Genomic DNA, 25,240 nt, shown 5'->3' on the forward strand with positions numbered 1-25,240 from the left:
CCCCACAAGGCTATAACTCGGCTTTTTCCTGTCGGATAAGGACATGGCATGCATCCTCGGGAGCGGAAGAGTATCCTGTATCCCTTGAGTACATCAAGGACCTTAAGGAATACAGGCTTTGGCTGTTATACGCAAGTTTAAATTCGCCTATTTTCTGCCTGAAAGTATACTATACTTTTGTTACCAACGCCAGCCCCCAAAAGATACTCCAATGTTTTAATATTACTTTGCAGCACCCCGAAAGTATGCTATTTATTTTGAACACACACAAATTCGTCTCATTACATTTGTATACAAAATGGGTAGTTATGTATGTTTACATGCATGTACATATGTATGTGATTTATGTCAATCTTAGCCTGCAAACCCGCCACATCGATGGAGACATTGTACTCCCGATCGCAGCCCAAATGGGAATCGCTCATGGGGGCCACAAACTCCAGATTGACTGCTTGGCCTTCTGCTGGAACGTAGGCGTTTGATGGAGAGCAAGCAAATGGTCACCAATAACGAGCCACCAGCCTTCATTGATCTTCTGCGGGCATTGGAGAGCTGCAACAGTCGCGTACAATCTTCATCCTTCAGCGCCCTAAGGAGAGCTGCTGGCAGAGTCAATACGAGTGTATGCCTTACCTTTTCAGCGCAGAGCTTATCACAATATCGACACTGAAGTTCGAGTTGCCAGATGAAAGCTTGCTTCTTGCAGCTCAATCTGCTAGCTGACAATACTTGGGCATTGTGGGCCAGGACATGCACCTCCTCAGAGCTCTAGGGCGTTTATTCGCCATAAAATGGCGCATCCATCCATGTCGGTACCGAGGCCAGTGTGGTGCAGTATAGGATCATCTGGTGGCTCAGCTTCCGCTGCTGGCTGAAATGAAAGCAATCGTTATCCAGCAGCAGTACCAAGCAGCAGCCCAGATGCAGCCATTGGGCATTGACATAGCTGGCAGCCACCTCATAGGCCAGATTTGTGGAAAGAAACCACGCTTGGCTCTTGGGGCCTCCATCTCCGGCAGGACCTGTAGAAGTAAAAGAACAAAAAGCATTTAATGGAGTTGGAATGGAATTTTAAGGATCTACTTTAACAGAATCGTGGCTGATACCTTGAGATACCTTTATATCTTGCCCATTGCCCATAAAATCGACTCCTATTAAGCTACAATTTTATTGTATTTATTTGTTGCTTTGGTCGGGCAGCTTTATTGAAATCCTTGCGGAAAGAATGCACTAAAAATGCATTTAACCATTTCAAAGTTTTTATTGTACCTTCCTTGCTGTTATTCCTGTTATAACTTGCAGCCGTTAAATTTCAATCATAGTTTGGTTCGTTTTGTGAGCGTCTCTTGCGGTGCAACCAATCAATTCTATGGCTGGGATATCCTTATCTCAAATGATCTGTTTGCCGCCGAGATGAAAGGCGGACTGACAATAGTCCAAAGTGTCCTCGTACATCAGAGAGATGTCGATGGCAGCCGAAGAAGACACGCTTCACTGTGGATTTAATTGCTTTAAAATAAGCCACACCCACGGAGCACCGAAAATCCATCTTGCACGCACATTACGACAGCGACCGTTAGGCAAGTGACTGGACTGACTGACTGACTGACTGACTGACTGACTGAGAGAGCGAAGGTGCGGGCGGTCGGCGAGGCGACTTTGATGTGCAGGATCAGGGCAGAGCAATGCATTGGAGGGGCACGCTTGTCAATTGTGGTTGGTGGCTTCAAAAGCGGCTTAGCCACGCTGCCGCAAGTGAACCGAACACATGTCCCCATGCCCCCGTCCCCTGCTCCTTCCTCGTCCCGGACAAATGAAGTGTGTAATTTGAAATTAGCCCAGGCTCAGCGGCACCTTTGTCGGTGTCCAACTACGTGTGTGTGTGCGTGCATGTAGGTGCAATGCAGTGCACCTGCTGACAGTCAGTGTCGGTGCCTGTCCCTTTGCCTGTCCTGTGGCGGCTACTCAGTTACGCAGTAATCCATTGTCCGTCCGTCCATCTATAATGTGACTAATTTGCGATCTCTTGATTTTCGTATACCCCCCAGCCACTCCGCTCGATTTCAATCTTGATTTCAATCTTCAATTTTAAATCCAAATCCAATTCCGCTTGCAGTGGCTGTGGCTGTCGCTGTGGCTGTGGCTGGGGGGCGCTAGCTAATCAGGTTTCTGGCCCCAAATTGATTTCATTTTCATATTTCAATTTCGAAAGACGGCAGCCGGAGCTCTGTCGAAAATGCAAAATCAGTAAGACCAGTAGTCGCGACATGATATAAATTAACTGTTTTGACTTTGTGAAATGAAATGCGGCCTCTTTGAAATTCCAATTTCGATTCCAAGTCCGAAGTCGGAAAACCAAATTGATTTCTTCAACAAAACTCAAACAAAATGCCATTCAAAGTGCTGGCTCCGCTTCGTACTCGCATGGGGTTGGAGCATCGTTAGAGTTAGAGTTTGCCGGTTTCTTTTCGGCTTAAATGGTTTATGTGCGTTTGCAACCAGTTTTATGGACATCGCCTCCGCAGGCTGGCCCAGCCTGATTATACATATATTCTGATGCTGAATGCTGATGCTAAATGCCCAGTGCACCTGTAGCATGCAACACACAGAACTTGGACACAAAACCCTCTAGAACATAGTAACTATTTGTGACACTTTTGGTTACTTTTTAAACCACTTTCCATTACCCAAAGAGCGGGTATCTTATAGTCGCAACCCTACAGCATACCGTTTCCACTTGTTTCGTATTCAATTTGAACGTTTAGGTGGGCCGTGGCCGGCGCCTTTGAAGCCAGCATCTCGTCTACCACGTGCCGTGGCAGTGGCAGTGGCAGGGGCAGCAGCAGCAGCAGCAGCAGCAACTCCAGCTCCGCTCAGCCCTTGTCAGGGAGAGGAGTCCCTGGCATCTGATCTTTCGTAGCGCATCTCCATTGATGCCACCGTGATCCCATGATCCAATCAAATCAAGTCTCTCCCATTTGAATTAATAAACGCAAAAATGTTCATAAATAAGTAGGAATATTTATATCTACATATGTTATAAATGCTTATTTATATCGTTTAGTATTTTCGCTGCGTCCAACAAAGATTCCGCGCAGCCCAAGCCAGTTCTCAAGTCGAGTAGCGATTTGAACGATTTTAATGATGTGCTCAAAGTCTTATGATTTAATTATGCCGCTCTTTGTCTTCGTGGCTATCGTTTGTTTTTGTTTAGTTTTTCGTCTCAATCTCAGTCTTGGGCTCTGGCGCAGTCGCGGTTATTAATATATGCCCCATATTGAAGTTGTGGCGGCTATTTATTGAGCCTTAATTATGTGCGATTTAAATTCTTAATGAATGCCGCTTCTGCCGCTGAATGCCAGCCAGCCCAGTCCTGCCCCACTGTGTAGGCGCACATGCGCCGATGATTGAACTGATAACGCTGCAGGGGAAGCTGCGGAATCTGCTGCTTGCTCAGGGACGACAGGTTGCCCCAAAAACGATTCAATGAGAGAGAGAGAAGCTCCCGATGTCCAGGGCATGGCTAAAGCAGCATTTGCCAGACAGGGGGGGGAAAGCCGAGCCGAATGGCAAGCAGATGATTCCATAAAGTGTAACCTACCTAAACAGGTAAACGTTTGAAAATGTAAATTCCTTTCTAGGTATTTTTTGCTCGGATTTTAACAGTTGGCAAACGGTAGGTAAAAGGGGAACATTTTAGTTTATGGCGGGGCGAGCAGCATGTTTACGGTCATCAATTGGCAGAAGTACTCAGCCCACGGACAGGGCACAAGTACAAGAATTAAATAGAATTGATTGGAATACACACAAAGTCCTTCATTCACTTGCCAATCCACGCGACAAACCAAATCAAAAAGAAACTTGAAGCTGGCCTGGAATCGAAGAAATCTATAAAATGCACGACTAAATCCTCCCAATACCGATAATTTATTCACCCAAAATAACGTAATAAATGTTATTTAAGCACAACTTAATCCTTTGTTCAACTCTTTGGTGAAGAGTTTTCCCGGGCTCCGCTTCCGCCTAAGAAAAATGTATGTAAAAATGGGAAAAGGAAGAGAACAAGGCTCCGGCTGGAGCCGGGGGGGTAGGAGTATGCGACGATATAGGTTGCGTTTTGTGGCTTAGAATCCAGGTCGGATCAGCGCAAATCTCTGTGATCTTTGGCGGTGTCTGCCGCTGCCTCTACGCTCTCTCGCTCTCTCGCTCTCTGCTGCTGCGCTGCTGCTGCTGCTGCTGCTGCTGTCGGTTGAACACTTTGATGTCCTAATTGGTTTATTACTTTGTCGGCATCTTTATGCCGTTGCCTGTTTTATTTATTTCTTTATTTCTCTGAGTTTTCATGCTGCAGCCACATTGGGCTCGGCTGCCCCAACTGCAACTTCGGCGGGAGGCTACTCCAACTCGATCCCGAACCCAAACCCAAACCCAAACCCGAGCACGCGCACAGAACGGCATGCGGCATGCGGCAAGCGGCCCGGGGGCACACAGCCCAGAACCGAGAGAACTGGAAAGCGATCTTCCGAAGTCCCTCCCCAGTCGCAGTCGCAGTCGCAGTCCCCACCTTCCTCCTCTGTTAACAATGTTGCCGCGTGTGCGCTCAATCAACATGTTACGATATCAGCGCAATTTGTCATCTTATAAACAACGGAGAAGAGCATCTTGGAAGTTGGAGGCTGGCATCCCCCATCCTCCATCCCCATTCCCATCTTGATCATGATCTTAATCATCGGCAGGGAACAGAGGCAGCAGCGGCATGGCATGGCATGGCATGGCATGGCATGGCATCATCATCACAATGGGCAACTCTTACCAGGAAAGCAAACGTTTTCCAAAATCTTGCATCTCCCAACGCTCAGGCATCTCCACAGGTCTGCCATCCGCTCGGTGGTCCTGTGTGAAGTTTGCCGTATTCAAAGCACAAGAAAACTCAATCAAGGGCCTCGTAAATCTTGCCACAATTTGATGAGTGCACAGTGGGAGACGGAACAATGGGCCTACGAGCTACGACACACGCACAGTGGGCTGGAACGTATTGAAACTGGGTTGAAAAGATACAACAAGACAGACAAAAAGTTGAAGCAATTTATCTGCCATAAAGTATAATACAAATTTATGCATTTCCCTTTTTAAATTCTTGCCCAGCTCCACTTTTGAGCTGCTCTGCACCCACTGTCGAGTGTGTTGTAAGTGGGTCTCACACTTCTCGGCTTATTGATTATGGCCGCCGCATCGTAGAATCCATTTCCATTTCCATTTCCGATTCGTCATCATGCAGCGCCCCCAGCTGTGAAGGCTGGAAATGACCCACACAGAACCAGAGCCCAGAGCCCAGAGCCCAGAGCCCAGACTCCGACCTAGAGTGAGGCATCAATCGGTTGAGTGTCCGTTCACGTTCTGCTCCGAATTATGATGGTTCGCCGTGTGTGGCTTGTGTTTTGACAGTTACACATTTGAGGGATCAGCGACTGTTCAGTGTTCAGTTTCCACCTAAATTCAGGGCTGCCCATCGCTGAGCCGAGGCATTATTGATCGTCCGTGTCCCGCTGTTGTGATCCAGGCGCAGCAGGCGGCCCTAACAATGGTCGAGGTCGGGGCTGTGTCGTTCCATAATCTACACCATCGCAGTGAGCGCGGTGCCTTTTGAAGGTCCTTTTGGCCAAAGTTCTCTCCCCTCGAAGAGGGACACACACGCGGCTGCAACATTTGTATGCAAAAATACAATGAAGTTCTTTGAAGCGCGTCGTGGTCGTAGTCGTGGTCGTGGTCCAGGTAAGCGACAATTATTTATCTTACAAATTTACCTGAAATTAAATACTTTCGTTTGACGGCAGAGGCTGAAGCAGTCGCAGTGGCAGTGGCAGGGTTATGGCTATGCAACTGCCACAAAAGGCGACAAATTCCCACTTTCTGCTGCTGCTGCTGCTGTTGTTGTTGTTGTCTTTAATCAGCGTTGCGGCTGTTGCTTTGATCAACATCTGTGCCAAGCCATCTGAACAAGGTGCTACCTTCGGGTCTCATCCCGACCTCCCTCCCTGCCTACCTGCAGGGCAGGCCAAAGGTGTGACAAGTCAGCGGATTTGCGTGTTCTCTTCTTGCGAAATATTTAAAAATGCAAAGATTATCGCTGGGCTGGGCACTTAATCCAGGACACCCTTAATCCCATGCTAAGTCCCCCAGCCCAAAACGAATTTCTACCTTTTATTTGATGTTTGCCGTGCCGTTGCTCGACTAATTAGCACGGAGCGGGGGGGGTGGAGAGACAGACTCGAAAACAATTTCGATTAAAGCCAAATTCACCGACAACTAACTCAATCCAAGGCAATCATAATCGCGCAATCATAATTACAACAATCTGCCAAACCACCAGAGAGCGAGAGAGAGAGAGACCAGACCTAACGGACGCACAAACAAAAGCAAAAGAACACAGGGACGGGCACGGGCGCGGGGAACTCACTTCTATTGCTGCCTCTTCTGCAGCAGCAACACTAACAATGTCGACAACAGGTTGCCCCGCTGCCTGAAGTGCTTTGTGGCGCAGAGAAACGTTAAGATTGTAATAACCATGTTAAAAGCAATTTACGTTTACGTTTAAAGTGCTACCGTGATACGTTGTTTCTTGATTAAGAACTGCCAGGAGACAGGACCACGAGCAGGAGTTGAGAGCTGCGAGCTGCGAGCTGCGAGCTGAGGATCTCGCATTTATTTGGCGGCAAACGCGGCTCTGGCTCCGTACTCTCCGAACGAACTTTCCTTTCATATTCACAGTCCACTTAACACGCGCGTCGCACAATGTGCCTCAAACACACACACACACAAATGAGCAGCAGAGAGGAAGACCAAGAAGATCTCTGGCTGCTGCTGCTGCTGCTGCTGCTGCTGCTGCTGCTGCTGCCCCAACGGTGGCGACGGGCAACCTCAGAAAATGTGTGCTGTCGGCTGGCTTTGATGTTGGGAATGGCGTGTGCCCCAATGCAGAGATTTTCGCTTTGTTGTTTCACCGACGCCGACTTCGAGTTCGACTTCGAGTTCGACTCCGACTTTGACTGCGACAACAACATCATCGCCATGCAACAGCAATTTGCCGCCAAGTGAACCGCAACAGCAGCAGCCAGAGCAACAACAGCGTGGAGCGTGCGGCATGAGAGAGCGAGTGAGTGCCGCCAGAAAGTTGTTGCCCCTTGGCCAGCCAGAAAAAAAAATTGTGTTCCAGCCATCTCGTGCGGCAATCAGGTCTGAGCTGAGGCCACGTTATGAAAACAAACTACGGCAAGGATATTTAAATAAAATAAATAAACAAATAAATGGCGAAATGGAACCCAAATTTCTCTGCTGTTCTGTCTGTGATTTCCACTCTCGAAGGGTGTCTCTGCCTTGCTCCCGAAATCACTGACCTCCATCAATCGAGAGAGAGAGAGAGAGAGAGAGAGAGAGCAATGCAATTATGATCAATCGCTGCCCGATGAAATTAGAGCTGCTCGCGGTATGTCTGCGGTTGTGGCTGCCACTGCCACTGCCACTGCTGGATGATTGGCATTCGTTGATTGGCGATTGCTGCATGATGCTGCTGGCTGTTGGCTGCAGAAGCACCTGTTGCACATTTCCCACAGTTTGCCCCCCATCCAGTCCTGTTCCTGCTTGTAGCTCCTATTTCTTGCGGTTGCTTTTTGCGAATGGTGGCAACTGTTGCGTATCCTTGGGTCGCAGGATCAAAGGACGTGACCGGTGAGGGAGATAATAAAGTTGTGCATTAAATGAAATTTTAATTGCTTATCGGCGGCAGCAGCAGCAGCAGCAGCAGCCCATCTGTTGGGATTAGAGCGGTGGCCGCCTCGATTGATGTCAAGCGATGTGTCGGCGCTTTGAAGATTATGCCCAAAGTTATGAGGCTGGCTCCGTTTTTCCAGGTGCTTCGATCCGATCCGATCCGATCCGATTCGAGCCTAGCTGCTGCCGCAGAGCATGCGAAATTATATGGCTCGGTGGCACAGAGACCGAGAGAGACCGAGAGAGTGAGTGAGAGGCAGAGGCAGAGGCAGCAGCTTTAACTACGCAGTGGCTGTGGCTGTCGCTTCTTCCTCATCATCATCATCATCATGATGATGATCAAGATCCCATCATCTGATCATCATCATTGGCAGGCAGAGGCATCAGCTGGCGCTGCTCGCTGCTGGCTGCTGGCTGGCTGCTTTCTGCTGTTTCTCTTGCTGCATGCGGCAAAAGATGAAACGCGGCGGCAACACTTTGATGCGGCCAAGATCAAAGCTGCCGATTGTTTACATAATAGTGGCCTTTGAAACGGAACAATAGAATGCCAGGATCAAAAGACACCGACCCGTTTGCCCGGTTAGTGCAGCGCTTAAGCGAAATGAATGTCCACGGTCCGTCCATGTCCTCCCAATGATCTGTTTTTTTTTTTTCAGTTTTTTCAGTCCCGATCCCGATGCCAGCCCCATCTACATTGCCAGTAAGAGTAGCACTCGCTCGCTCATCATCATCATGCCCAGCATCATCATCATCATCAGCGTTTCATTATGCTGCAGTTGCAGGAGAAATTCTTCTTCGTTGCTGCTGCTCCTGGCTTCCTCCTCCTGCTGATTGCGCGTCAAATGTTTATGGCATTCATCGCGTGCTGGCGGCGTTTTAATTGCCACCAACGGCACCAGCGCCTGGCCGGCCACACTGCGTATGAGCAATGCCGAGCATCAATAATCTCCAGAGAGAGAGAGAGAGAGATGGAGTGCGCAGCCTGGCTGTTGTCGCATAATAATTGCGTGTACTTAATGCATAAATATGGCACTGAAACGGACTCGGAACCGGAGTCGGCTCCTTTCTATTTGCCACTTTCATGTGTGCCGCCAGCAGAGACCAGCAGGGGGGGCATCATTTGTTGCTTTGCTTTGCCTCCCTCCTTTAGGCCTACAATTTCTATTGGGAGAGGGAACGGGGGCTGTGGCTCTACAGCTAAAATCAATTTGGTCAGCGATCAAATTTGTGCAAAAGCGAATCAATTTTATCGCCATCGGATGGGAGATCGTAAAAGTATCTGGCAAGTATTTTCGGGGCCAAACGGCAAATATCAAAAGCCCAAAAAGAATCTTTAATGATCTGTCATTAATTGAGTTTCGTATCCATATAGAAATGGAAATAAAAAGCGTGGCAAGGGCACAGACCCAGGCCCAAAGCCCACAAACTCTCAAAAGGAAGCAGCTAAATGATTTCTCTTGTGAATCTCTTTTCTCCCTTTTACTCCTCGGCAAAAAAAAACATACAAACCGTTGGTGTTTTCTGTTTTTAGATTTACAATTAGATAAAAGTCGTTGGCTGGCTGGCTACTTTATTGAGATTTTATGTCTTTAAGCCGCCCCACAATCCACAGTCCACAGTCCACAGTCCACAATCTGAAATCCGCTCAGCATATCGGCGATTCCCAGGGCCATATCAAAAATGGCTTCGTTTTCCCAGAAATGCCGACAGCCATAAAACACAGCATAAAAAACAAAAACAAACCACAATAAAAGTACAGTAAATATTGGAATTAAGAGACCAAAAGCAGGAGCACATGCAAAGTGCGTGAAATATTTGTAATTTATTTCTAAAAATTATTTGCCAAGCCAATTGAAAATAAATCAAATGTAACCCTCTAAACATTGATGCCTCTTAGCTGTTATTTACTGTACTGTAGACTGTATTGGGGCACAAATCTCGAGGCGATGAGCGAATTATGAGAGCGTAAAACGAGTGTCCGTGTGCATTCATGCCCGATTGCAATTACACTAAATTAGCATTAACATAAGGGAAACCCACAAAAAAAAAAACAAAAGACTTAGGACATGAACTCTCCACAGAGACAAGGACAGGGACAGGGACAGGGACAGGGAGAAGGAGAGTGAGAGAGGCGCAGAGTGAAGACCAGAAGCGCATTCCATTTCGGCTTTCGATTAAGCAGATCAAAGGGGACGCAACGGGACGGTTAATACGGTTATTAACAAGTAGCCGCAGTCGACGTTGACTTCAAAGCGCTGCAGAGTCTGATGCTGCTGCTGTTGCTCTGCTCATTATGCTCTCCAATCGCTCTGCCTCTCTCTCGCGCGCTCTGACAGTAAGACACACAGAGAGCAGACAGAGAGAGAGAGAGAGAGAGTGCGCACGCCGCTGCTCTCCGTTGCTCTGCCTGCGCCGCTGCTCGCTGCTGGCTGCTCGCTGCTGGCTGCTTGCGCTCTTTGCAACCAGCGACGACTGCGCTAGGTAAGAGCCAACTCGGAGCACGATCCACTTTTGAATTGAATTTTTGACTTCGAGCCGAGCGGACGTTCTGAGCGCGTGTGTCGTAGCCGATCGAAGTTCTACCTTATACGAAACCCACAAATCAACGGAAATAATATTTACATTTTCTGTTAGAAATAACAAAATTAACAAGTTTACAAGTGCAAGGCAACACACAAATATAAATAAATATCACATAAAAATGCCCCTAAAGGCAACCGAATGCAATGCAGCAGCGACCCAAAAAGTGCTCTAAACTGTGCTGAAACAGCAACAAAACAACAACAACAAATACGAGTAATATTTTCACACACAAAAATAGTTTATAAATCCTATGTGAAGTTCGCATTGAGAAATGGCAGCCGAACAAATTGCTAAAATGGCTAAAATGGCTCAACCAAATTCACTGAAAGCAACCAATAAATGGATTAAACCCAACCAGAATCGCACACAGCCCCAGCAGGTGAGTTATACCCAAAAAAAAATCGAAGAGGGGCAAATACAGTAGCCCAAAAATGAAATATGAAGAGGAATAAATCCCCAAATCCCAAACCCAAGCTCCGTCCTCTGTGGAATATCAAAGACAGCCGCTAAAACCGCTCGAAACCCCCAACGAAAAATACAGTAGCACGTCAATTAAAATTAATAGCTTCCGACTTGGGTCTTTGGGTCTGAGTTTGGTCGTCGCGGGTCGTGGGTCGCTGGAAGCGAAACCGAAATCGAAATCGAAATCGAAAGCCCATTCCCCTACAGCTTTATTTGGGGCATTAGCATATGTACATTCGAATGAAATCAATTTGAAAATCCTTTGCAAGGGCATCAAAAAACGAGCATCAAAATTTGCCTGACTGCGCGAAAACAGAAACAACAAAAAACAACAACAACAAAAACAAAAACAAAAACAAAGCGCACCGCAAAGGCAGAAAAAGGGAAAAATAACAGAGGGAAGAGAAACAAAAAGACCGACAACAAAAATTGAGCGGGGGGGGGATGGGTCTTTAAGTGTAGCTAACCGAAAAACCCTCATCAGCAACAACAACAACAACAAAAAGAGAAACAGCAAGAGCAGGAACAACAAAGTGCAGGCCGCCTTCGTGCGCCCCACTTCGCGTGAAGAGAGTCTGAATACGAGCAGTTCCAGATCTCCAACCGCAACTCCACTCTGCTCTCCACTCTACACTCTCCACTCTCCACTCTACACTCCAATCCAATCCACAAGCGTAGTAGCTACTGTTTTCAAAGTTAAGATCAATGAGTGCGACGTACGATGCCTTCCTTGGGTTTTTGTAGTTGGCCCGAACCCGAACCCAAACTGGCTCTGTCTCTGCTCCGAACTGCTTTGCAACATGCCGCAAACACACACACACACACACACGAGAGTCGCGGCGGCAAAGTACAAAGCCAAAAACGGCACGGGTTTAGCGCGCTCGGAGTAAAAAGCGATCAGCAGCAAGCCAGCCAGCGGCAGACGTGCGCACAGATCCACACACACAGATACTCGTACAAGAAACGCACACAGCTGAAGATACACAGAGATCAGGCCCGGTCTAATAACGCTACCTCTTCGACTGCTGCTGCGGCACTGGCTATACGTTTTGGCGGCTTCGCTTTTGTTGTTGCCGCCGCTGCTGGCTTGCGGCTTCATTTGAGGCTGCTTCCGAATTACCAGCTCCTCCACTGCTGCTGCTGCCTCTGCCATTCCAGGAGTAGCAGCAGCAACAGCCGGCAAGAGCAACAGCAACAGCAGCAGCCACCGCGTTATTTCCCTACCATAAAAAGTATTAAATTGCCCCGCAAACAGGTGTATTTTTATGCACCGCAGGCAGCGTGATGCAGCAGACAGGAGACAGGAGACAGGGCAAAGTTGGTCTTGTGGTGAGGGTTTCGGGAACTGCAATTATACGCGCCTAGGCAGGCCTCAATGTTTTCTAAAGCTCAGGCCGCAGGCCAGACGATAATGCCGTGAAATATATCAATGCCAATACTCGTATACTTACCCAGAACTTCATATTACAACATCCGGAGGATTTTGTTTACTATTTTGATATCAGCTCAAAATTATTTCTGGGAACTTTAAAGAGTACTTCTACTGCCTTTATTATTGAATGTATAAAATAGTAAACATAATAATCTGAGCCATAGTTCCTCAGCTTACTTTCTGCATCCGTTCGTTGCTCTGATATAATTTTCTCAAACTTCTTGTTGGTTTCAGTTTTTCCCTTTGCCATTTAATCTTTTTGCTGTTTATTGTTTTTGTTTTGAGAATCACATTCTATTCTCTCTACTGTCATAATAATTCTGGTATTTCTCGCGCGCAACCCGAAGCCCTTGCAAAGGCCGAAAGCCGAAAGCCGAAAGACCGAAAGCCGGCAAACAACAGAGAACGCGAAGGCGAAGTCGAACGGTGAACGACGAACGACGAACGCCGAACCGAATGCCGACGCAAGCAAATCAAACAATAACAACAACAGCCAACAACTACACGTGCAACGAGAGCAAACGCAACGCAACGCAACAATAACGGCAACGGAAGTTTATTTATGGCCGAGTCCGGCGATATTTATTTAAGCGTATTCCGATTCCGATAAGACCGCCACGGGGAGAGTTTCGCCGCCACAGGCATATCGTGTTGCTCTCTGAGAGGACAGAGAGTTTGCCCATGCCGGCACGATTGTTCTTTGGTTTAGACAAGGTCATTTATGGATTATTAAATACGGATTTACGAGAGGGGACTATACCGAGATGTTCTTGCTCTTAGAAGCACATAAAAGGCACACTAGCTGCTGCATAAATTGGAGCTATTTCCAACCCAAATCCACCCACAGACAGGCACTCAATCCACAGCCCGATCCAAATTGCATTTTAATTAGTAGCACACACACACACACAGACTGCATTTAAGTGGTGCCGCAATCAAATGGAATCAAATCAAATCAAATCAATTCCCGTCGCAGCGGTTTGAATTTTTAATAATAAATGAATTACGAGTGGAGGGAGACGAAATAAAGAACGCTTAGCGCCACCGAGTCGCTACGGACTGCTGCGGTTGTGTATTTGCAGCAATTAATAAAAACTGACAATATAATCGGCGCGACAAGTAGTTGGCTGCCAGCCAGCCCCCAGACAGTTCGGGCCGAGAGAGAGAGAGAGAGAGAGAGAGCGAGTTCCTCCTTTGTCGGCATCGCTGCTGGAGCAGCGGCAGCAGCAGCTGGAGGAGGAGCGTCAGTGTGGGGCTGGAAGAGTGTACAAGCCAAAAGCAAAATATTAATAAGCAGTGCCCCGCAATTAATAGCGCAACTTAAGACTCTATATAGGGTAATTAAGCGGCGCTTGTGAACATTTTTCCTTTGGCAACGCCGCCGTCTTGCCGCTCGCTTGTTGCCGCCGGTTTTTTCTCTCTCTCTTTCTGTTTCTGTTTCTGTTTCCCTCCCAACAGGTAAACAGCAAGTGCAACGTACGAGTATCTGTATCTACAATGTCTCTCTGTCTCTCTGTCTTCGAGTGTGTGTTTACTCAAACGTAAATCCGCGCACGCACACGTGAAATCGTTTTTTTTTGTATTTGTATCTCCATCGCTTTGGTTTTTGGTGGTTCATTGTGGCTCCTCGTGTAGTCAGTCAGTCGTTGGCGCAGTTGAACTAATCAACAATGGAAACTACTCATCTAATGTCGGAGCCCGGGCTCTTGTCAATTTTCGTTGTTTGGCGGCAAACATCACACAAGACGACGGGCCACAAAACGGAGACGGACGAAAGACATTTAAACCTGTTGTAAGAGAAGGTACGCAAGTGGCAGAGACACAGAGAGAGAGAGAGAATGAGAGATATTCGTATTAAGGGTAGAGAAATTAACAAAATAAAGTTTGTAAGTTCTATAAAATCCCGAAAGAAATGCTAATTTCAGGCATATTTTGTTCCATTTTGTCCACCACCTTAAAATCCAATTAAATGCAAAGTAAAAGTGCCCTTTGCCGCCATCCAATATTATGCAAAAATAATCCAATCCAAGCCTTAATTATGATGTCCATGTCAGATGTGAAATGAATTGAAATATCAAATAAATTAAATCAATTCGTTGTATGAATATTTTCAAATCTGTAACTCTAATAATATAATCCAGATTTATGTGATCTTTGGATGCAAAATCTCGTAAACGGGAACCCGCTTGGCGGGCTCTAAATATAGAAATCAAATCCTCCAGAGCTTGGCGAATACTTTACAGTCTACGCTACCGTTATGCGACTTCTTGGGGTTACATTGTAGGCTACTCTCCATCCGCTCTACTCTCTCCCCCCCGTGTATGTCATTTGCATTTGCGTCTGCAAATTGTCCGCTGCTTGCGGCGGCAGAGGGCGGCGAAACATCAAAGGCCTATATAAACATTGATTGAAGATTTCTTTACGATTTCTGAATGGTTATTTATGCGGAGGCAAGACCGTAGACAGGCACAGACCCAGACCCAGACCAAAAACCAAAACCAAAACCAAATTGACAGACTGACACACTGAGACACTAAAATTGTTGCTCTTGTCGGTCGCTTGTTGTTGCTGTTCTTTCTGCTGTCGGCAAATGTTGTTTGTTGTTGTATTATTAACAAATTGCTGGAAAATAGCTAAACGGAAAACAAAGGCGGGGCAGAGGGAGGGTTGACGGGGAGGTGAGGTAACCAGAATCGGCGAAAACAACAAAACAAATCGTCGGATAGACAATTTGATTGATGTGTGCAAGTGTCTCTCTCTGTGTGTGTGTGTGTGTGCTTTATCTCTGTGTGTGTGTGTGTTAAGTTCAAAGCCAAGAACGGTACGAAGTTGACGTCGCAGCTAAAGCAGACGCTGGCGTTGACGTTGCAGTCGCAGTCGCAGTCGCTGGTGATTACCACGCGTCAGCGGCCATGACAATGTGAAAATGAAATTTGTTTGACTGGCACTGGCACTGGCCCACAGGGCGTATGATTAACAGCAATTTCTTGCCATGTTTGACAAAATACTTTGCTGGTGCTCGAGGGGTACTCAAAAGGGGTATGCTGAGAGCGTGGTGAGGTTTGTGACGCTAAGGAGCTCAATTATAGAATAATTCTCCTCTGATTACGAGCTGGATCCAAGTGTGATCTACCCATCCCTGCTGTAGGATTCATTTGAAACACCTTCCATAAGCACCCCAGACTCTAGTTATATTTAACTCCCAAATTCTCTCATGTTTCGCGGGTATCTTGCGGTCGGGCATATCCATTATAACTCTACTTTTACTCTACGAAGCCGACAGCAAACAAAACACAGAGGGGGGGGGTGAGTGGCAAAGAAATAACACAACGAACCGAAACGACAAACGAAACGAAATGCGGCAAAAATTTCTTTGATCTTTATCGCAAAGCTTCTTGCTCGCATTTTGATCAAAGCAAGTTTTTCCGCCAAAAACAACAGCAGAGGCCTAGAGAGAGCAAAGAGAGAGAGAGAGAGGGAGAGGTGTAAGTTATCAACTCAAAATCTAACCGTTCGTTTTCTCTCTTTCTCTTCCAGAAAACAGCAACAACAGCGCACCTCTCGCTGCCGCTGCCGCTGCTGCTGCTGCTTCTGCTCGTCGCGCTTTGTCCGCTGCCAGACGCCAATGCCAATGCCAGCAGCAGCAGCAGCAGCAGCTCTTCCGGCAGCCTGGAAACCTTTGCCGTGGCCGCTGCCAGCACCAGCCTGGACAAGGATCACGAGCAAGCAGTGCGCCAGCGTGCACGCCCAGCCATGGAGACCAGCATGAACATGATCCAACGGAACTACATGGTGATGCATCCAGCGAGCAGCAACAGTCACTCCACGACGGATCACAGTCGCTCCCTGAAGCGTGCGGCACTGACCAACTCCAGCATCACCTGCAACGATGGCACCCATGCGGGCTTCTACCTCCGCAAGCAGCCCAGCTCCAAGAAGTGGATCGTCTTCCTCGAGGGCGGCTGGCACTGCTTCGATGTGCGTTCGTGCCGTGCACGTTGGCTGCGACTGCGACACCTCATGACCTCCTCCCAGTGGCCAGAGACAAGAGATGGTGAGTACGCACAGAGAGACAGAGAGAGAGAGAGAGAGAGAGCGAAATAGCTAATGCTAAACCGAATTATTCTCTACCTTCCAGTTGGTGGCATTTTGTCGCCCCATGCCGAGGAGAATCCCTACTGGCACAATGCCAATCACGTGCTCATTCCGTACTGCAGCAGCGACTCGTGGTCGGGCACGCGTACGGAGCCGGACACCAGCGACAGGGAGAACAGATGGCGCTTCATGGGCGCGCTGATTCTCCGCCAAGTCATTGCCGACCTCATCCCACTGGGCCTGGGCCGTGTGCCGGGCGGAGAGCTGCTTCTGGTTGGCTCCTCTGCCGGCGGGCTCGGGGTGATGCTGAATCTGGATCGCATTCGGGACTTTCTGGTCAATGAGCGGCAGCTGCAGGTCACGGTGCGGGGAGTGAGCGATTCGGGATGGTTCCTTGACCGCGAGCCCTACACACCCGCAGCGGTGGCCTCCAGCGAGTCTGTGCGTCAGGGCTGGAAGCTGTGGCAAGGCCTGCTGCCCGAGGACTGCACCAAGGCACATCCCACGGAGCCCTGGCGCTGCTACTTTGGCTATCGCCTGTATCCCACGCTGAAGAGTAAGTCTCGAGAGCATCCCTCAGCCAGAGAATCCTTCTAACTCCATTGTCTTCCCCTCCTGCAGCTCCACTCTTCGTCTTCCAGTGGCTCTTCGATGAGGCACAGATGCGCGCGGACAACGTGGGTGCTCCGGTGACGCCCCAGCAGTGGAATTACATCCACGAAATGGGCGGCGCCCTGCGCTCCTCCCTGGACAATGTCAGTGCCGTGTTCGCACCCAGCTGCATCGGCCATGCGGTGCTCTCGAAGCGGGATTGGGTCAACATTAAGATCGATGACATCTCCCTGCCCTCCGCCCTGCGCTGCTGGGAGCACTCGACACGCCGCAAGCGCAGCGAAAAGCTGAAACGCTCCACGGAGGCCTCCACGGCAGTCGGGCAGCATCCGCATCCGAACAACCAAAGACACCAGCGGCACCGCCAGCGCCAGCAGCGACAGAAACAGAAGCAGAAGCAGAACAATGTGGCACAGTCGACGGAGCAGCAGCCCCGGAAGCACAATCACCTCAGCAAGGAGCAGAGGGAGGAGCGCAAGCGGCTGCGACAGGAGCAGCGACAGAGACGCAAGCAGCGCCGCAGGCAGCAGCACAAGCAGCAGGCAGAGGACAGGGCCAAAAACAACAACAACAACAAGCCGAAGAGCAATGCCAGCGATACGCACAAGCAGCGGCGCCGCCAGCCACCACTGACGCCGGCAGAGCGACAGGAGCAGCGCCAGCGACGCCGCAAAGCGCAGCAGCAGCAGCAGCAGCAGCAGCAGCAGCAACAGCAAATGCAAATGCAACACGAACAACCGGCCGCTGGAGGGGTAGAGGGTGCAGATGCACTAGGAGAGCCCCAGAAGCGGCGTTCGTCGAACAATGCCTCCGCCTCCAAGTCAAAGAAGCGTCCAAGGGTGCCACGAGTGCCGGAGAAGTGCGGCTTAAGGCTGCTGGAGCGCTGCTCCTGGCCTCAGTGCAATCATTCCTGCCCCACGCTGACCAATCCGCTGACGGGCGAGGAGATGCGCTTCCTGGAGCTGCTCACCTCGTTCGGCCTGGACATTGAGGCAGTGGCAGCGGCACTCGGCGTCGATATGCACACCCTCAACAACATGGAGCGCACGGAGTTGGTCAATCTGCTCACCCAGCAGGTGAGCTGAGCGGAGCGAAAGAAGTAGCTCCCCCCCCCCTGTAAATAGTAAATAGGTTTGTACATAAATATATGTAGATGTAGCTAGAGCCGCTTTGTACATACCACAACCACAACAACAACAACAACAACAACAAAAACATCCAAAAAAGAAAAGAAAGAGAAAAAATCATCCCCCAAGCGGAGCTAAACTCCAATTCCTAGAACACGCCAAGAAAACCCAAGAAAAAAGACATGCAAAAAGGTAACCCAGTAATTAAGCAGACAATTATTTATACAACTAGTTTTCCCCCACTCCAACTCGTACATTCACACACACACACACACACACCCATATTTATTCATTCGCATTCAACACACACACACACACACACACAAAGAACCGAACACCCAACACGAGCACGAGCCGAAAGGATAATCTGCGTAACGAGAAACTAAACACAAAATGCAACCACAAGACTGTTTTATGTTTTTTTTTAAATATACAAATAATATATAGAAATATATGTAGCGTATGGTATACACGATAATAATGAATTTTTATATAATTTATTTGATAATTTAATGGGCGGCCCTGCCCCAGAGGATGGTACCTTGCTACTGTCCAGACTGTATTCCAGTTTGATTGTTTTATTTTTTATTTGCATCAGTTCTTCACCTACCTCAGGATCAGTAAAGAATGAAATTGAATTGATAGACCGAGCTGCCTTTAAACATACATAAACATACATCAAATAGATGGAACACACACAAAATAACAAATATCAATCATTGCGTACCTGTGCAACGACAAATCAAATACAAATCAAATACCTTAATAACTTACTTAATAATTACCCGCATTCCGTTCAAAATAATGTTACTTAAACTTACTTTTAAAACCAACCACAAGACGTGAAAGAGCAACAAGCGAAGCGAAGCAAAAGTGAACAAATCGAATATCAAAATAAAGAAACTAATTTAAGCAATGTTTGTAAAGAATTTATAGATACATAAACGTAAACGAAAAATCCCACAAAAATAAACACTAAACACACCTTAATATTAATATACCTTCCCCCTAGTGACGTAAGCCCCCCCCCCCCCATTCCCTGTACAGAACTGGTTGAAGTTTAGCCCTAAGAATTGTTGTACTTAAACCCTTTGATAATTTTATACTATGTCTGCCACGAAGCGAAGTAGTGTCCAAAGCTAATTGACTTGTTACAACCATTAGCTCTTGTTCACAGTGTTCAAATTGAACTGAACTGATCACCGATCACCGATCACTGATTACCATCAAGATGGTAGCACACTTGACGGAGCATAATCATACAAACAACAGCCACAATAAACAAGCAAAATAATTTTAACCAAACATTTTTCAATTTTGGGATTTACTTTTTTACAGCGAAAAACATAATTCCCCTGGCTTAAATCTCTGAGATAAACTCTGAGATTAAACTGCTGTATACTTTTGAGCTGCATCGTTTATATCCTTAACCATTTTCTGCGCCTTGAATCCCGCTACAGATACGTTCCCAGAATGTTTGAACTAGCAGCAGGAAGCAGCTGGCGCTTTGTCTCTGGCATGGAGAAATACATCGGATGCTAGGGGGCACTTCATTGCAATATTTTAATTATTTTGTGAGAAAGCAGTTGTCGACTTTGCGCAGGTTTCCTTATCTTTCACTCACAATAGGAACTCAACAGATTCAACAGTTCAAATTGAACATTCGAGCGAGCGAATGGAGAGAAGCTCAAATTTTGAAATACAATTTTTTATTCAAGTTCCTTCACCTTCGACATGCTGTCTCACATGCCTGCTTGGTGCACCACCGATTGTCATTGCCCCCACAGCCCTTGTACTCCATTTGGACGCACGTCCTGTTCAGTGCCGCATTGTAGTTCCACATGACTCGGTTGGCCTGCTTTTTGCACCTCCTTTTGCTGTTATTTCCCTGATTCATCAAGCCAACGCATTTCGGGCTACCTAAGCACAAACACACAAGAGAGAGAAGAAATGAATGTGAGGAGCAATCAAGAGAAGGTCCATCAACCTACGAGGCTTTCCCTTGCAGTTCTGGGCTTCAACCATCTCCACGAGCAAATACATCACCAGTACAAGGCTTACGATGATCAGCGTGGAAGTGCGCATTGTGTCAGGAATCGGGAGCGGGAACGTGGGCTCTGATGTCTGGATGTTCCGGTAATGGAATAAAGACTCAATGGTTGGTTCTGTTGTGGGTCTTTATAAAGAGCAGTTTCAATAAATCGTGCGCTATTTGTTTTATCGCCTTTCAACTTAAAGCACACGTGCTTTGATGATCCACAAATAAACCACGGGAACAAAACATTGTATCTAAAAATAAGTAGAACAAAAGTGTGCACCGAAAACTTGTTGCTGCGCTTCTTTTATGAGAGTCTTTTCCCATTGCCTGGGCAGCAGAAAACTTTATTAGAGGTGTAACTACTGTATGCAGTACACCCCGTAGATACAGCATGAAATATTTGTCTTTGTTAATATGTAGAACATGTCGCCGGACAATAGCTTTATTCAGACTTGTGTGGCTTTAATCGGCTGCAAATGAGTCCTATATAAGCCCCGAAATCTGAACGATTCAACAGTTCAAATCGAACATTCGATCCAAGTCTTGTGAGAATGAAGTTCATTTTGGTTTTGGCTTGTCTGGCCCTCTACGTGGCCCACTCTGCTGCCCAGGACAACTGTCGCGGACGTCCTGGTAAGTGAAAACGATTTGATTGTCCACAGGACATTATTTTCATGCTTGTTCTGCAGTGTTCCAGGTATGCACTGGCGGCAGGGATCAAGGCCACAGCCGTCATTTTTCGTGTCCAGCCAGATTCATGAACGAAATGTGGTGGTACGACTCCCGCTCCAGACAATGCCAAAAGATGAAATATTTGGGCTGTGGCGGCAACAACAACCGTTACTGCTCCCTCGACAGTTGCCGCAGGAAGTGCCGCTAAACGTATCCTTCGATCTTGTCTCTGATTCCCACAATAAATAAACAATAACTTTTCACAGCACATTTTTGACTATCATTATTGTTTGGTGGATGAATGGCAGAAAGTACTTTTTGTACTTTTTGTACTTTTTATACAACAACAAGCAGTTACATTACCCTTTTGACTCTTAGTTCTACAAATTACCTTCCGAAAAAGTTGTTGGATGCAACATTTTGATTCGAAATGCAAGAAAAAAGAATCCTAGAACAAACAAGAACACTGTCGACTGTCGATATTGTCGATTTGTTAACACCAAGAAAGGGTTACCCCATTGCCTTTTGTTGGGATATTTTTGATGTACGACCGAACCAGCTAGAACCGTATAAATAAAGCCTGCATCGCGTTCGATTCAACACTTCAAATCTGCTGCCGTTGAGTATGAAGTTCATATGGATTTTCGCTGGTCTGGCACTTTTTGTGGCCCACAAGTCTTATGCCCAGGTGTACTGCGCTGGGCGACCAGGTAGGCAGCGATGATTTTCCAGCTTTAACGCTTAAAAGCTAATAAGTATTTATGTTTCCTTAGGCATACAGTTGTGCAAAGGCCTCAGGGATGAAGGCAACAACAACCGAGGGTCGTGTCATACCAGAGCCATGAGAGAAATGTGGTGGTACAACGCACGCATCAATGACTGCGAGAAGATGCGATTTCTGGGCTGTAATGGCAACAACAACCGTTACTGCTCCCTCGGCAGCTGTCGCAGTAGGTGCAAACGCAACTAAAAAAAAACATAAAATAATAATAATAATAATAATAAAAGAGCACCAGCATACAGAAGACCCCATTTGTATCTATGTTTTGTTTGTCAGAATTGCAAGTGCAGCTGAATGCATATTTCAAATTCGATATACATTTCGAACAACCGAACTGTCACTCTATCGATAGTTTCATAGCATTGCACCAGTTTTGACTACGAAATTGAGTTCATTGTATATCTACGGTATATCGAAATTTAATGGTATATTCTGTGCGTTTCCTCCGTTATTGCCTTCCATTTTTAAGGTATATTCAGGTATATGGAAACATTCCAAGAAAAGGAACTCGTAAAAACTAGCCTTTTGTGGCGAATTGATTGATCAATCGGATAAAATTATAGCTTGAGCGCGGAGACTCCTAATTAGCTGGTAATATTAAATTGAACATCAAAAACAAGGAATATGATTTAAGAGTACGGTATATTTACGGTATATTTCGGTATATTTTGAGGCTTTATCGGTATTTTATCGATAATTCCGCACTGCACTGCACGTAACTTTTGGCCAAACAATTTTTAAAATTTTGATAATAAATCATGATAATACTGAATAAAGGCTCACTCCTCAGGCAGATCCTACGGCGCTGTCACAGCGAAGGTGAGTAATATAAAATAATTGACTGGAATCATCGATGGTAACGCTTGCGTTTGGTTTTAGTGGCTGCCTGCAGCAAGGTCACTAGCCCCTTGACTGCATTCTTTGGGAAGTGGCCGGAAGCGGAGCAGCAGGAGTTTGTCCAACACATGCGCATCATCCCTGACTTCATCACCGAAGCGGAGGAACAACAGCTCCACGAAGAGGTTGAGCCGTACATGAACCGCCTGCGCTACGAGTTCGACCACTGGGACGACGTGAGCACACACAAAAACAACAGCAGACCGGCTCGGAGTTTATGTATTTCTATCTTGCAGGCCATACACGGTTTTAGGGAGACTGAGCGCAAGAAGTGGTATCCACATAACCGCGATGTCCTGGAGCGTGTGCGTCAAGTGGCCTTCGATGGAGCCATTATGCCTTACATCCATGTGCTGGATCTTGCCGCTGACGGTGTCATCAAGCCGCACGTGGACAGCACAAGGGTAAGCACACCCCGATCTACTGCCCAAGCAAAACTAACATAATTCGAATTTACAGTACTGCGGCACCACCATCTCGGGCATCAGCCTGCTCAGCGACAGCGTAATGCGTCTCGTGCGCACCGATGCCCAGAAGTACCAGCAGCCCAGCATTGAGATATCGACGGAAGCCAAGAGCCCCGACTCTGATGCAGTATATGGCCATCGGCGTTTTCCAGAGGCATTGCTGGAGGATGGTTTTTACGCAGATCTGCTGCTGCCGAGGCGCTCGCTCTACATAATGTGCCACACGGCTCGCTACAACTTCACCCATGAGATACTGGCCAAGGAGCAATCTGCGTTCCTCGGCGCACCCATACCAAAGGCACGTCGCATATCCATCATTTGCCGCAACGATCCATGATGATGACCTCGCTGCGAGAATGCTGATGGCTTAATGCGGAAACGCTTCCCTTCCTATTATAATTGAAGCGTTGAGACACATATATTCATCTATCCTTTGAGGAGGATATCCTTTCCTATATGGACAAAAATTCGTTTTCTTTTAAAAACCTAGTCTAGTCGCTCCTATTGTTAGTTGTACATATGTATGATTATTCCCCCTTATCATTATTGATGATCGACCGTGTATATAAGAAAATATAAGTTGATTTCAACGGACTGAGAGTCCACACAGACCATAATTTGATATTTGTATGCCATTCTGTTGATGGGTGCGGGTTCCTAGAGTTTATTTTTGTTCACTTACTGCATGATAGTGGATGCTTATTGCCTGCCCAATCCTTCTGCTCAATGAAACAAACTAAGCAAAAATTCGTACGAAGAATCCTAGAAATTGTTTTCTTAATTAATGCAAGGCTGGCTGCAAAAATCTAGTCGAACGACAAAGAATACTTTGAGAGATCTATTCATGAATAAATTTATACAAAGCCGGCAACAATCTTTGATTTAATCCCTTGTGTGCCATGAAAACCCAAAACCTTTGGTGACAGCTGTAAAACTGAAAGGGAAAGGTGGATTGGTGCGGCCTTTGTTAGCGGGCAGATTGGGCAGCGACTGCTGCTGCTGCTGCTGCTGCTGCTGGCGGTAACATCTTGGCCAGCCTGAGACAGGACACTACCGAATTGCATAAACAATGAGAGGTTACGTAAAAACGTATTTGTGATTGTGCAAAATCCCTTTGTATCCTACGTATCTGCACTCGTGACTTGCCCGAGTAATTTGCGCAAACATTTCTTGCAGTAAATCAACAAAAGAGCGATTGGGTCCAGGTAGGGGACAATGGACTCTGCTGTCTTACATACAATTGCATTTAGAGCGCACACAGGACGCATGCATCTGTGTCCAACACAGAAGTCCTGCTGCGCTTTGTCCTGTGCCCAGGCGATAAGCATCTGCAGCGCCGCTGTCCAAGTGTCCTTCTGAAGCGCTTCCACCCAGAAAAGGCGCTTAAAAGGCATGACTCTGCGGGGACACAGAGAATCTAATGGCCCACCGTGTGTGTAAGAGCATAGCTACTAAATCACAAATGCCGACACCAAAAGTGCTTAGTGATGAATCGCAGAGGTGAGTTTGATGATAGGAAATCAAAAGAGAAAGGCTTAACCCGTGGTGTTGAATAATCTTTGCTGCTTCCTGTTGCATATTATTTCCTGCTTCCTCCTTTTGTTTTTAATGTTTTCACACACAAACACATAAAACAAAAAATAAAACAAATTAAAAATTAAGAAAGCGAAAAGATACTTAAATCCGATCTGCATTAGTCGCACTGATGATATATGTAAGTAATTTCACAAGAAACAAATTATTTTGGCACATTTGCACGTGCGTTGCATTTTCGCGCACACCGCTAAACACACGATTTACTTGACCGCTTAATGAACCGGGGGAGAACTGAGTAAGCTGTGATAAGCATGAGCATGCGTCTGCAGCTCAACCCAGTACATCGGCCTTCGTTTCTTATCTCTCGGAAGCTCATAGCAAGAACGAGAGCGAAAGTTGGTGGCCGAACAGTGCGTTTGTATGTGTTGGTGGGAAATTGCAAGCTGCGATAAGAGCGCATCAGCGTCGGCCCAAAGCTTTTCCCTCCCCAGCAAAGAACGAGTCAAAGCTAGTGGCGGGACAAGAGCTTCGCTTATGTATGCACGTATTTCTGTATGCAAATATGTAAGTCATGTCACGAAAGTGGGTGGTGAGAGGGTGAAGCAGAGTAGCGTCTGCTAGACAAAGCTTGGTATTGGAAGCTATTTTTGGTGGCATGAGGCCCATTTTTGTAATGTTACGCTCTTCTATTTTCTCTCTGTTGGATTGTTAATATAGTTTTTGGAAAATAAAGCGGGGTTTTCAATCTTATCAGTTAATATTCATGTCGTA

At 46.9% G+C, this 25,240-nt stretch overlaps 3 protein-coding genes and 1 long non-coding RNA gene across 4 annotated transcripts; 3 read left to right on the forward strand and 1 right to left on the reverse strand.

The window, feature by feature from the left end:
• Positions 1-315: 315 nt before the first annotated feature.
• LOC117579506 lies at positions 316-1,753 on the reverse strand. The gene is made up of 2 exons (XR_004573493.1): positions 634-1,753; positions 316-552 (listed from the first exon to the last, which is right to left on the reverse strand). It is a non-coding gene; the product is annotated as an uncharacterized LOC117579506 (long non-coding RNA).
• An 8,539-nt stretch (positions 1,754-10,292) lies between these two features.
• Positions 10,293-19,378, forward strand: LOC117579826 (palmitoleoyl-protein carboxylesterase NOTUM). The gene is made up of 4 exons (XM_034265920.1): positions 10,293-10,729; positions 15,782-16,298; positions 16,383-16,895; positions 16,961-19,378. The coding sequence occupies exons 1-4, from the start codon at positions 10,622-10,624 to the stop codon at positions 18,034-18,036; spliced, it is 2,214 nt and encodes a 737-aa protein (XP_034121811.1). The 5' UTR covers positions 10,293-10,621; the 3' UTR covers positions 18,037-19,378.
• Positions 19,379-21,412: 2,034 nt separating this feature from the next.
• LOC117579866 (chymotrypsin inhibitor SCI-I-like) lies at positions 21,413-21,782 on the forward strand. Its single transcript, XM_034265978.1, has 2 exons — positions 21,413-21,498; positions 21,562-21,782. The coding sequence occupies exons 1-2, from the start codon at positions 21,414-21,416 to the stop codon at positions 21,756-21,758; spliced, it is 282 nt and encodes a 93-aa protein (XP_034121869.1). The 5' UTR covers position 21,413; the 3' UTR covers positions 21,759-21,782.
• Positions 21,783-22,266: 484 nt separating this feature from the next.
• LOC117580133 (alpha-ketoglutarate-dependent dioxygenase alkB homolog 7, mitochondrial) lies at positions 22,267-23,337 on the forward strand. The gene is made up of 4 exons (XM_034266432.1): positions 22,267-22,388; positions 22,449-22,642; positions 22,703-22,870; positions 22,926-23,337. The coding sequence occupies exons 1-4, from the start codon at positions 22,328-22,330 to the stop codon at positions 23,268-23,270; spliced, it is 768 nt and encodes a 255-aa protein (XP_034122323.1). The 5' UTR covers positions 22,267-22,327; the 3' UTR covers positions 23,271-23,337.
• The last annotated feature ends 1,903 nt before the right edge of the window (positions 23,338-25,240 follow it).

The sequence above is a fragment of the Drosophila guanche genome, unplaced genomic scaffold (assembly GCF_900245975.1).
Source record: "Drosophila guanche unplaced genomic scaffold, DGUA_6, whole genome shotgun sequence".
In the NCBI taxonomy this organism is placed as follows: Eukaryota; Metazoa; Arthropoda; class Insecta; order Diptera; family Drosophilidae; genus Drosophila; species Drosophila guanche.